Consider the following 12,236-nt stretch of genomic DNA (forward strand, 5'->3'; position numbering starts at 1 on the left):
CCCCACCAGAGCGGCCAAAGGTTCGCCATCGAGCCCCACCCTCAACAGAGCAATCGAAGTCACATTGCCCAGCCTCGCCCCCCTTAGTTCCTCTTCATGCCCTGTCTCCGCAGTCTGATGTGTGATGTGTGAAGGGTCCGGGCTGTGAGGATTATGGCAGTGGTGACTTTTCCCAGGAGAAGCTGGGACCCTGTTTACTAGAAGGTTTTAAAATTTCTGTACTTTTAGGTGACAGGAGACATGTGGCCTGGTCAAAACACAGAGAGCTGCACTCTAAAAGATCTTTAAACATAGTAAACATACCTTGTGTGCCACAGACTGCTCCCAAACACGAGGGGACAAGTAATACCTCTAAAACACTTAAGTTGGCTTTATTAAACGTTAGATCTTTAGCTGGGAAAACATTTTTAATTAATGATTTAATCACTGAGCACAGCCTTGATTTTATGTTTTTAACTGAAACTTGGTTGGACCAAAGTAACAGTGGAGCTGTTCTCATCGAGACGACCCCTCCTAACTACAGTTTTATCAGTGAGGTCAGGGCGAGCAGGAGAGGAGGAGGGGTTGCTGTCTTATTTAATGAATCATTTCAATGTAAGCAGCTATCTCCTGGAAGTTTTCAGTCTTTTGAATATGTGGCTTTACAGCTGAAGGCCCCATCCAAAGTTGTGTTTCTTAATGTTTACAGGCCTCCCAAATACTGCACAGACTTTTTTAATGACCTCAGTGAACTGCTGTCTGTGATCTGTGTTGATTTTGACTGTGTAATTATTGTTGGGGATTTTAACATTCATGTGGACAACCCTCAGGACAAAGGGACTAAAGACCTGAGTAACACTCTGGGCAACTTTGGGCTGACTCAGCATGTAACAGAGGCCACACATAATAGAGGACACACTCTTGACCTACTGATCTCCAAAGGCCTGAGCATTTCAAAGGTTACTGTGTCTGATGTGGGCGTGTCTGATCATTACTGTGTTTTCTTTGAAAGTAAAATCTCAGCCCACACAAATATATCAACAACAGTGATCACAAAACGGTGTATAACTGAACACAGTAGTGAGATCTTTAACCGGGTCTTCCCATTAACACCTGACCTGCCCAGAGGGTCAGTCAATGAGCTCGTCAATAGCTTCAATGCTAACATGTTAAATGTAATGGACACTATTGCTCCCATTAAGGTGAAGGTTATCTCTGGAAGGAAAAAGTCTCCATGGAGAAACTCCACACTGGTGAAAAATGAAAAAAGAGAGTGTAGGAAAGCTGAGCGCAGATGGAGAAAAACAAACCTCCAGGTTCATTATGACATTTATAAAGAGAAACTTCACAATTATAATTTACAACTGAGGAGTGCAAGGAGGTCCTACTTCTCTGACATCATCACTAAAAACAGCCATAATGCTCGGGTCTTATTTTCTACAGTTGACAGGCTAACGAACCCTCCTGTGTCAGTGGCAGCTGAACTTCATTCGACCATGGCCTGCAATGACTTTGCCAAATTCTTCACAGAAAAAATCCAAAAAATTAGACAAGCAATTGGTACATCAACAGCAGATCCAGGATATATATACTGTGTCCACCAAAAAACTGTTTAAACACCATGAAACAGTTTCAACCTATTAACAGCAAAGACCTGGAGGACATCCTAGGTCAACTGAACTCCTCCTCCTGCTGTTTAGATGTCCTGCCAACAAGTTTTTTCAAAAAGGTCTCAAAGACTTTAGAGTCAGACCTGTTACAGATCGTCAACTTTTCTTTATTATCAGGTGTGTTTCCAGAATCACTAAAAACTGCTGTAATCAAACCTATACTGAAAAAGGACAATCTTGACAAGACACAAATGAACAACTACAGGCCGATCTCAAATCTCCCATTTTTAAGTAAGATCATTGAAAAAGCAGTTTCTCAACAGCTCAATTACTTCTTAAAACAGAATAATTGCTACGATGCCTTCCAGTCAGGTTTTAGACAGAACCACAGCACTGAAACCGCTCTGACCAAAGTGTTTAATGACATATGTCTGAACACAGACAGTGGAAAAATGTCAGTCTTAGTTTTACTGGATCTCAGTGCAGCATTTGATACAGTTGACCACAACATATTACTCAAACGACTGGAGAACTGGACAGGTCTTTCAGGAACTGTACTAAACTGGTTCAAAACATACTTAGAAAACAGGAAATACTTTGTATCACTAGGTAACTTCACATCTGAGCAGACAAGTATCACATGTGGAGTTCCCCAAGGTTCCATTTTGGGACCCCTTCTGTTTAACATTTACATGCTCCCACTGGCACAGATTATAAAGAACAACAAAATAAACTATCACAGCTATGCAGATGACACACAAATATATATCACAATGTCACCAGGAGACCAAGGCCCTGTGCAGGCTCTTGGTAAATGCATTGAGGAAATCAATGACTGGTTGTGCCACAATTTTCTCCAGCTAAACAAAAACAAAACTGAGGTAATAGTCTTTGGCGCCAAAGAAAAACGATTACAGGTCACCAGAGAACTTCAATCTATACATCTAAAAACCACAAACCAAGCGAGAAATTTGGGTGTAGTGATGGATGCAGACCTAAACTTAGAAAAACACATTAAGACAATAACAAAGTCAGCTTACTATCACCTCAAGAATATTTCAAGGATAAAAGATCTGATGTCTCAACAGGACCTGGAAAAACTAGTCCATGCATTCATCTTTAGTAGGCTTGATTACTGTAACAGCATCTTTACAGGTCTACCTAAAAAATCAGTCAGACAACTACAGCTCATTCAGAACTCTGCTGCTCGAGTCCTCACTAAGACCAAAAAAGTGGACCACATCAGTCCAGCTCTGAGGTCTTTACACTGGCTGCCTGTCCGTCAGAGGATAGACTTTAAAGTTCTGATGCTGGTCTATAAAGCTCTGAATGGTTTAGGACCAAAATACATCAATGACCTCCTGACCCAGTATGAACCTTCCAGATCCCTCAGGTCATCTGGATCCGGTCTTTTATCAGTTCCCAGAGTCAGAACCAGACACGGAGAAGCTGCATTCAGCTTTTATGCTCCTTATATCTGGAACAAACTCCCAGAAAGCCTCAGATCAGCTGAAACACTCAGTTTATTTAAATCCAGGTTGAAGACTCACCTGTTCTCAGCTGCATTTGAATAAAGCACCAAATCCACACTTTTAAGCTTAAATTTCAAAACTTACATTTAACTACTGATTTTATCTACTGTTCTGATTTTATCTGTTTTGATTTTATATACTGTTTTGTTTGTTTGTTTGTTAATTAGTTAGTTTATTTGCTTGTTTTAATCAATTTTAAATCATGCTTTTTATTTGTTTTTGTTTCTAATGTCTCTGTAAAGCACTTTGAATCACCTTGCTGTTGAATTGTGCTATACAAATAAACTTGCCTTGCCTTGCCTAATAAGCTTTGCCCTGCACAGAGTCGATAGTGAAACACATGGAATCATCATAAATACATTATTTCATATTTATTACTTCCCCCTCCTCTTTGCTTTATTATTGTAGCTCTAGTAATGAATAATAATGTAAGGATTCTGGATCAGCACCATGATGCCCATAGTATATACAGTATTCTGAAGAAGGTCTGAAATGTCACTGTGTGTGTGTGCATGTGTGTGTTTTATTTAGATGGATTTTTTTTTAAAAATATTACTCATGATATAACATTGTCCAGACATGGCTGGTAAGGACATGAGGAGGAAACAGCAGGAGCTGTGTGAGGCTACTAAAGGCAGGGCTATAACATTTTTCTGTCATCATTTTATTATAGATTAAGTGTAAGAGTTGTTAGGTGTGGATAATTAGATTATAGTTTATTGCAATAGCAAGTTGTGCCTTGTTCTCACATAGACAGCAAGTGCAGAGTGATATATGAAATGATGGGATGGAAGGAAGAAGAGAAGCAAAGAGTGATTCACAGGCAGAGCCTAAATTATTTCTCACAGTTTTTTGTTGCCTTATGGTTCCAAGCGCTGTCACCAATCTTTGCATTTTGTTATTATCTCATGACACTTGTTTAATCAGCTACCATCTCTCCTGTGGACTTTTTAATGTCTACAGTCTCAGACCAACACAGCCCTGCCCTCATAGCTGGACTGGCCATCAGGCATACACTTGCCCGGTGGGCCGCTGGCGATTTTTTTTTTTTTTATGGGCCGACCGATTGGGAAGGGTATAAACAATGAAAGGCGTTGGATTGGCCAATTGGTCATGATCGACTCTGGGCTGGACCAATTACAGCCGAGGAGGTCGGATGCACCCTCCCCCTTGTTTAGCAATCTTATAGACGAACTAAAGAAAATGGAGAACAAAAAAAGGAAAGGTGGTGCCGAAAAAATTAGGGCCAAAAAGAAACAAGCCCTTCAGGCAGACGCTGCCAAATGTGTGAAAATTACTGAATTGTTTGGTGGTAGCTATGGCACAGCTTCCATAGATTTAGCAAGATCAGCAAGTGGTGGAGGCCAGCAGGTGGATGAAGGAAAGGGGAGGCAGGAGGAGGAGAGACGCGAGGTGGCCGCCGGTCATAGTGGCAGAGGAACTGAACTTCAGGCAAGAAGTTATGACCTGCTGTCTATCTGTGTCAGATAGAAACTAATTTTAGTTGTAGTTTGTTTTCGTTGTGGTGACTTTATACAGTCGCTTAGAATAACTCGTACAGCGTAACTAGCATGACGGAGTTTATATACTGCTGGGCGGGTGCTATGAAGTTACTGATAGTAAATTTTATTTTATGCTTAAGGTTAGTTTCTCAAATTTCTCAAAATCTTAACAAATTGTGCCAATCCTTACATGTTGCACCAGCTGATTTATCATCAAAAGTGGAGAAGTCTGTGACAGAGGAGACAGAAGAGCAGCAGAGAGAGATGGAAGAGCAAGAGAGAGAGATGGAAGAGCAAGAGAGAGAGATGGAAGAGCAAGAGAGAGAGATGGAAGAGCAGGAGAGAGAGATGGAAGAGCAAGAGAGAGAGATGGAAGAGCAAGAGAGAGAGATGGAAGAGCAGGAGAGAGAGATGGAGAGGAAGAGAGAGAGATGGAAGAGCAAGAGAGAGAGATGGAAGAGCAAGAGAGAGAGATGGAAGAGCAGGAGAGAGAGATGGAAGAGCAGGAGAGAGAGATGGAAGAGGAAGAGAGAGAGATGGAAGAGCAGGAGAGAGAGAGATGGAAGAGCAAGAGAGAGAGATGGAAGAGCAAGAGAGAGAGATGGAAGAGCAGGAGAGAGAGAGATGGAAGAGCAGGAGAGAGAGATGGAAGAGCAGGAGAGAGAGATGGAAGAGCAGGAGAGAGAGATGGAAGAGCAAGAGAGGGAGATGGAAGAGCAAGAGAGAGAGATGGAAGAGCAAGAGAGAGAGATGGAAGAGCAAGAGAGAGAGATGGAAGAGCAAGAGACAGAGATGGAAGAGCAAGAGAGGGAGATGGAAGAGCAAGAGAGGGAGATGGAAGAGCAAGAGAGAGAGATGGAAGAGCAAGAGAGAGAGATGGAAGAGCAAGAGAGAGAGATGGAAGAGCAGGAGAGAGAGATGGAAGAGCAAGAGAGAGAGATGGAAGAGCAAGAGAGAGAGATGGAAGAGCAAGAGAGAGAGATGGAAGAGCAGGAGAGAGAGATGGAAGAGCAAGAGAGAGAGATGGAAGAGCAGGAGAGAGAGATGGAAGAGCAGGAGAGAGAGATGGAAGAGCAAGAGAGAGAGATGGAAGAGCAGGAGAGAGAGATGGAGCAGCAGGAGAGAGAGATGGAGCAGCAGGAGAGAGAGATGGAAGAGCAGGAGAGAGAGATGGAAGAGCAGGAGAGAGAGATGGAAGAGCAAGAGAGAGAGATGGAAGAGCAAGAGAGAGAGATGGAGCAAGAGAGAGAGAGATGGAAGAGCAAGAGAGAGAGATGGAAGAGCAAGAGAGAGAGATGGAAGAGCAAGAGAGAGATGGAAGAGCAAGAGAGAGAGATGGAAGAGCAAGAGAGAGAGATGGAAGAGCAAGAGAGAGAGAGGAGGAGAGAGAGAGATGGAAGAGCAAGAGAGAGAGATGGAAGAGCAAGAGAGAGAGATGGAAGAGCAAGAGAGAGAGATGGAAGAGCAAGAGAGAGAGATGGAAGAGCAAGAGAGAGAGATGGAAGAGCAGGAGAGAGAGATGGAAGAGCAAGAGAGAGAGATGGAAGAGCAAGAGAGAGAGATGGAAGAGCAAGAGAGAGAGATGGAAGAGCAAGAGAGAGAGATGGAAGAGCAAGAGAGAGAGATGGAAGAGCAAGAGGAGAGAGAGATGGAAGAGCAGGAGAGAGAGATGGAAGAGCAAGAGAGAGAGATGGAAGAGCAAGAGAGAGAGATGGAAGAGCAAGAGAGAGAGATGGAAGAGCAAGAGAGAGAGATGGAAGAGCAGGAGAGAGAGATGGAAGAGCAAGAGAGAGAGATGGAGCAGCAGGAGAGAGAGATGGAAGAGCAAGAGAGAGAGATGGAAGAGCAAGAGAGGGAGATGGAAGAGCAAGAGAGAGAGATGGAAGAGCAAGAGAGAGAGATGGAAGAGCAAGAGAGGGAGATGGAAGAGCAAGAGAGAGAGATGGAAGAGCAAGAGAGAGAGATGGAAGAGCAAGAGAGAGAGAGATGGAAGAGCAGGAGAGTGAGAGCCAGGGCATCGATTACTTTGCTCGCCCTGAACCTGCCATATTACAGGCCTTCTTAGATTACCACCCACAGCAGAACAGTAGCAGTGCAGTTGTGATGAGGGTGTTCAGCTGTAAAGATGGCACCAACAGGAAGTGGCTTACTTATTGCAAAGAACGCCATTTATTGTTCTGCTTTGTGTGTCTGGCATTTGCAAGGCTGACTGACACCAGCACATTTATAACAGGCATGAGTGACTGGCGACATATACATCTGCGCACAGAGGAGCATGAAAAGAGCAATACACACCAGACCTGTGCTGAAGCTTTTTTCTTAAGGTGCTCAAAAGGCAACATCAGGAGCTCGTTTGCTGGCAGTCAGTTGTCAGCTCACAGAGCACAAGTGAAAAAGAGACGGCAAGTTTTAGAGCGTATAGTGGATGTGATCAAAGTACTTGGGAAGAGGGGACTCAGCTATAGGCATGTGGAGAATGAGGCTGCATACATTTTAGGTGATAACACCATCGATCATGGTAACTTTCTGGAACTGATTGTGTTATTAGGCAAGTATGATATGTGCCTTGGAGAACATTTGAATGACTGCATTGAAAAAAGCAAGAAGTTGCATCAGACCAGTGGATCAAGAGGTAGAGGATCTCTCATCACCCTACTCTCCAAAACAACTGTCAACTCAGTGATTGATGCACTTGGCCATCTCCTTCAAGAGAGCATCGCCAGTGATGTCCAGAAAGCTGGGATGTTTTCTGTTCAGCTAGACACAACCCAAGACATCACAGGTTATGATCAGTGTTCAGTAATCATCAGGTATGTTACTGAGTCTGTGCAGGAGAGGCTTGTCTCCATAGTGAGGTGCGAAGCATCCACGGGGCAGTACTTTGTAAACTTGCTTTCCGGAGTTTTAGAGCATCTGAATCTAGACAAGGCCATGTGCACTGGGAATGCAACAGATGGTGCTTCAAATATGCAGGGCCAGTACAAAGGCTTTTCAGCACTTATGACTGCCCAGTCTCCAACTCATGTGCATGTGTGGTGCTATGCACACATACTTAATCTTGTGATTGCTGACACAACACAAAGTGTCATTGAAAGTGGATCACTCTTTAATTTACTTAATGACATAGCTGTGTTCATCAAGGAGTCCTATCACAGGGTTAATCTGTGGGAGAAACAAACCGAAAACACAAGACACAGACGCCTCAGTCCAATAGGTGAGACACGGTGGTGGGCCAAGCATGATGCCCTCCAGAAAATCTTTGGACATTTTGGAAAACCAGATGATGGCCTCTTCGTTGATGTAGTGCTGACGATGGAAGCCATTGAAAAGAGGGAAAAAGAAAAGCCAGCTGTTTGTGCCAAAGCACGAGGCTTTAAAGAGTGTCTCTTGAAGCATGAAACTGTGTTAACAGCACAGATATTTCTTAGAGTGTTTGAGCAACAACTCCTCTGTCAAAGTACCTCCAGTCAAAGGGGATGGACATTCTCTCTGCCCATCATATGGTGACTGCCACACAAGATGGCCTCAAAAGTATTGCCAGGGACTTTCCAACTGTGAAGACAGCTGCAGACACATTTGTGAAACAGACAAATCAAAAACTAGAGGAGAGGGAGAACAACACAGACATGGAAGTGGAGGCTGAACTACCTAAAAAGAGAGCCAAAAGGAGAAAAGGCATGGCCGGAGAGATGCCTGAAGATGAGTTGCAAATCAATGCTGAGAAATCATATGAGGTGAAAGTGCACAACATCATCCTGGACACAGTTATTGAAGCAATCCACAGACGATTTGTCATACATGGCCCTCTTCTTGCCGATTTGGCATGGTTGGACCCCAGGAAGTTTAGCCAGGTCAGAACAGTTTCTCTTCCAAGTAATGCATTTCAGAACCTCAGCGCCTGTCTACTTAAATTTGACAGCAGGGCTACAGTTAATAACCTTCAGTCAGAACTGAAACGTTTTGCTGAACAGTGGGAAAGGCTTAAGACATCACATGTAGATGAGTACACGACCAGAACAGCAAAGGACAGATCTGAAGAATGGGACGAAGAAATTGAAATTGTGACCGAAAGCTGTGGTTCTTGCAAAAATTGCCCACTGTGCTGCTATCAAATACTCAGGCGGTTCAACATGCTGTCTGATGCCTATCGTCTCCTTGGGCTGGCATACAAGTACCTGCTGACCCTCTCCCTCACTCAGGTTGCCTGTGAAAGAACGTTCTCTACACTCAAGTTCATTAAAAGCAGACTCCGAAGCAGCCTGTCTGCAAACAAGCTGGAGATGTTTATGCTGATGGCCACTGAAAAGGACATTCTCATGTCATTGGACTCTGACATGGTCATTGACAGGGTAGCTGAGAAGAGTGACCTGCTGAGAAAGCTCCTTTTGTAACCTGGTGAGGTGAAATAAAAATGAGCAAAACATTCCTAATTATCTATTGTTAATATTAGATTCAGCTTTATTGTTATTGCCTAAATGAATACATTTAGTATCTACCTTCACTTCAAACAAGTCAAGTGATTGGTAAATGCTTAGAATTTGTCCATCTTAATAGATAGAATAAATATGAGATTGGAGTATTAGGCATTTATAAACATATATTCTTACAGTCTTAATCTGTCATTGTTTCATTTCAGATGCTGTCAGTCATTTTAGGAGGACTGAAGTGTGTTCATTTTAAGTAAGTACTATATGGAATATGATTCAACCATTTTTCTAGAGTAAGCATACCAGTACTGTCATCGTCTGAAAAAATCTATTAAGTACAATTCTTTCTCAACCTTCACTGTCCTTTCACTTCATAAAGGTTTCCATGTCTTAAGATATGTTCAGTGTTGCTGCTGTGGAAGTGTTGTAGGTGACCTTTTATTGATGAGTGAATAGTCTTTGGTGATACAATTCAATCATAATCTGTCCTTTATAGATTTTAATATTCATCTAATCTTTATTCCTTTCTGTCCTGTTTGTCAGGGTCTGATCATACATTGTTTGTTTAAGAGGTTCGAGACCATTCAACTCTTTAAGTTCATCAACGTAAGTACTAGTGTATATGATTTCTCTAATTCCTTTCTGGAATAAAGATGCCAGTACTGTGATCATCTGAGCAAGTCCATCAATTGCCATTCACAGTTCTTTGTCCTTTCACTTGTGTCCTGTTTTTCAGGGTCCCATATAATTTCTTCAGAAGTAAGTACTGTATATGATGCCAGTATTTTCCCATATTTTCTAGATACTGTATTAGTACTGTGTGTAAAATGCCATCAAAAACTCAATTAAGTGTTATTCTTATTCTTCTTTCTCACCTTTCTTTCTCTGTCTCCTTTCATATTTAAAGGTTGCTGTGTTAACAAAATATATTGTGCTACCATTCTGTTTTCTATTGTTTTGGTAAATAAATACTTTATGAAAATATCCCTAAATCTGTCATTTATTAATTTTAATATTAATTAATGATCATGTCTCACCTCTAGTGTTCTTGGTCTTAATTTCAGGTTTCTACCATGTGTTGTAGATAGTTCAGGAGGTTAACTCTACCAAGCAGTCTTTTTGTTTCCGCTATGTACTGTTTAAAATCCCGAATAGGGAGAATGGTGTAGGTTTAACTTTATCAGATTGATACATATATCCCAACAAGGCAGTGTACATCAAAGCAGTTGTTTTCATGCAAAGGCTTTATGGTTTTTCCTATAGCGATTGACAGACCACGTGACTTTGCGCATTGCATGCCGGGAACTCCTGGCAAAACAATCCAAGTACCGCATCAAATACAAGCATTTGCAATTGCAGCACCGCAAAACGTTCATTCTCCGGTTCCAATACCTTCTTGTTTTATCTTTGCCGCACAAAAAAGGAATGTACAAAACGACGGAGAACAATGCCGGTCCGTACAAAGACAGACTCGACGAAAAGACAAAGAAAAGATACGAGGAAAAAATCAAAGGAGTGAAAGGGTCAGACCCTTACGAGCACACAGAGGGACAAAAGACGTTAGCGTGCTGCCCAACTTTCACCACGCTCAGATTTATAATTATACGGTTCTTGGAGTGAGTGCATACACTCATGAAGTTTAGTAACTTCAGGTCACTGCAACAAGCCCAGGTACAGTTTACCGACGGATGGGTGCAGGACCTTGAAATGCACCGAAAGACCATCGTACAAACAAACGTAAGTTTACCTTTGTTCGTCTCACAAATCGTCGTCATAAGTACACATTCGTTAACCGTGTATTAATATAACCTTTGAGCTCAACGGTAATTAATTAGTAGTGGAAAAATACTTGTAATATTTGAGCCATTTCTGCTGTCCAACTACTTCTTACAAAATACATTTTTAATGTTAATTAGCTTCTTGCCATTTTTTGTGTTTCTTTTTATCGCTGTGTAACTGAGTTCAATTGAAAGCCTGCATGCGCTAGTACCGCTTGCCAAAAGTTCCCAGAATCCTTTGCGGTTTTATCCATGAATGACGTCACATTTTTGGTGGGCCGGTCTCCAGTCAAAATGCCCGGGCCGATTTTTTGTCCCAGTCCAGCCCTGCCTGCCCTCCAGCACTATCCACAGCAACCCCTCAACAGCAACATTGTACCCATCAGGTAAAGCATCAGCTACGTTTGCTTTGCCTTGTTGCCCATATTAGATTCTTGATGAAAGTGTGTTGTTGTTATTCAGCCTGGTTCAATGTGCCCCTTTTTAACTTTGAGCACCCGCCCCTTTAAACCTCTCTGCACAGCCCTGCCTAACAGACCTACACCTTAGTTCACAGATTCACTTTGTCTAAGGTTGATTTCTGGGATTTCACACAACCCAGGATTCAGATCGTGAATCCATGATGGGCTTGGATTTACATCATTATAAATGAAATGTGCTCTACTTGGAAGCAGCCGGCCCCGCCCCTTTTGACGGGTTGTGTGAGACTTTAAATCATCAAACTGTAAATTATAAATTTAAATTGTTATTGATCCTTTACCCCGAGTCCTAAAGTGTAGATTTATTTTCTTACTCTTCTTATATTTATTGTTTGTTTACTTGCACCGCTGTAACTGCAGCCTCGTCGTCTCGTCTCTCTATATGCTGGACTGTCTGTAGCGGAGATGACAATAAAGTTTACTTTGACTTCAGCAGCGCGCAGGCGCACCGAGGGCTCTCGCGCTCACTTTATAGAATTTAGAAAAAACATGGGTGCAGATTATAAGTCTGTATCATAATATCTGTTTGTTGTTTTTATTTTGTTTTGCGAGTTGGTTATTAGATGCCGCTCCAGCCAGCCAGAGACTCCCCGCCGCCCCGCCCTCTCCTCCCTGTGCCGCCAGCAGCAGGCGCACCTCGCAAACGGAGGGCGCCCTTACTCCCAGCAAATGGCTGATAGAAAACCGATCGGTGCCTACGAATTTCCCAATATGCGCTGGCATGACGTCGGGGAAGCATGGGTACGACCGATTATTTTATTTTTTTCTTGCCCGTGATGCCCCCCCACCACGATGCATTCTATTGGTTTGCACACTTACACACACCCAGCTGTGGTTTCCTGTTTTGCTGGACTCTGGAGAGCCCCGCCTTTAACGCTCTTCTCTCACAGAGAGCAACAGAAAACTTGGAAAAACTCCAGATTGACTGA

The 12,236-nt window shown here is 42.6% G+C and overlaps 1 protein-coding gene across 4 annotated transcripts in view; it reads left to right on the forward strand.

Annotated features, from left to right (window-relative positions):
* The window catches only part of LOC113018054 (uncharacterized), a 48,459-nt gene extending 38,615 nt beyond the window's left edge, over positions 1-9,844 (forward strand). For 3 of the 4 annotated variants that reach the window (XR_003271681.1, XR_003271680.1, XR_003271679.1), the window contains exon 3: positions 9,260-9,844. Coding sequence is in view for 1 of the 4 variants with exons in the window: in XM_026161127.1 (XP_026016912.1) it covers positions 8,100-9,014 (915 nt within the window). In the remaining 3 variants the exon portion in view is untranslated. Of the gene's footprint in view, positions 1-6,581; positions 9,019-9,259 lie in introns of those variants that run through there. The other variant, XM_026161127.1, reaches the window with a different exon arrangement.
* The last annotated feature ends 2,392 nt before the right edge of the window (positions 9,845-12,236 follow it).

The sequence above is a fragment of the Astatotilapia calliptera genome, unplaced genomic scaffold (assembly GCF_900246225.1).
Source record: "Astatotilapia calliptera unplaced genomic scaffold, fAstCal1.2 U_scaffold_37, whole genome shotgun sequence".
NCBI lineage: Eukaryota > Metazoa > Chordata > Actinopteri > Cichliformes > Cichlidae > Astatotilapia > Astatotilapia calliptera.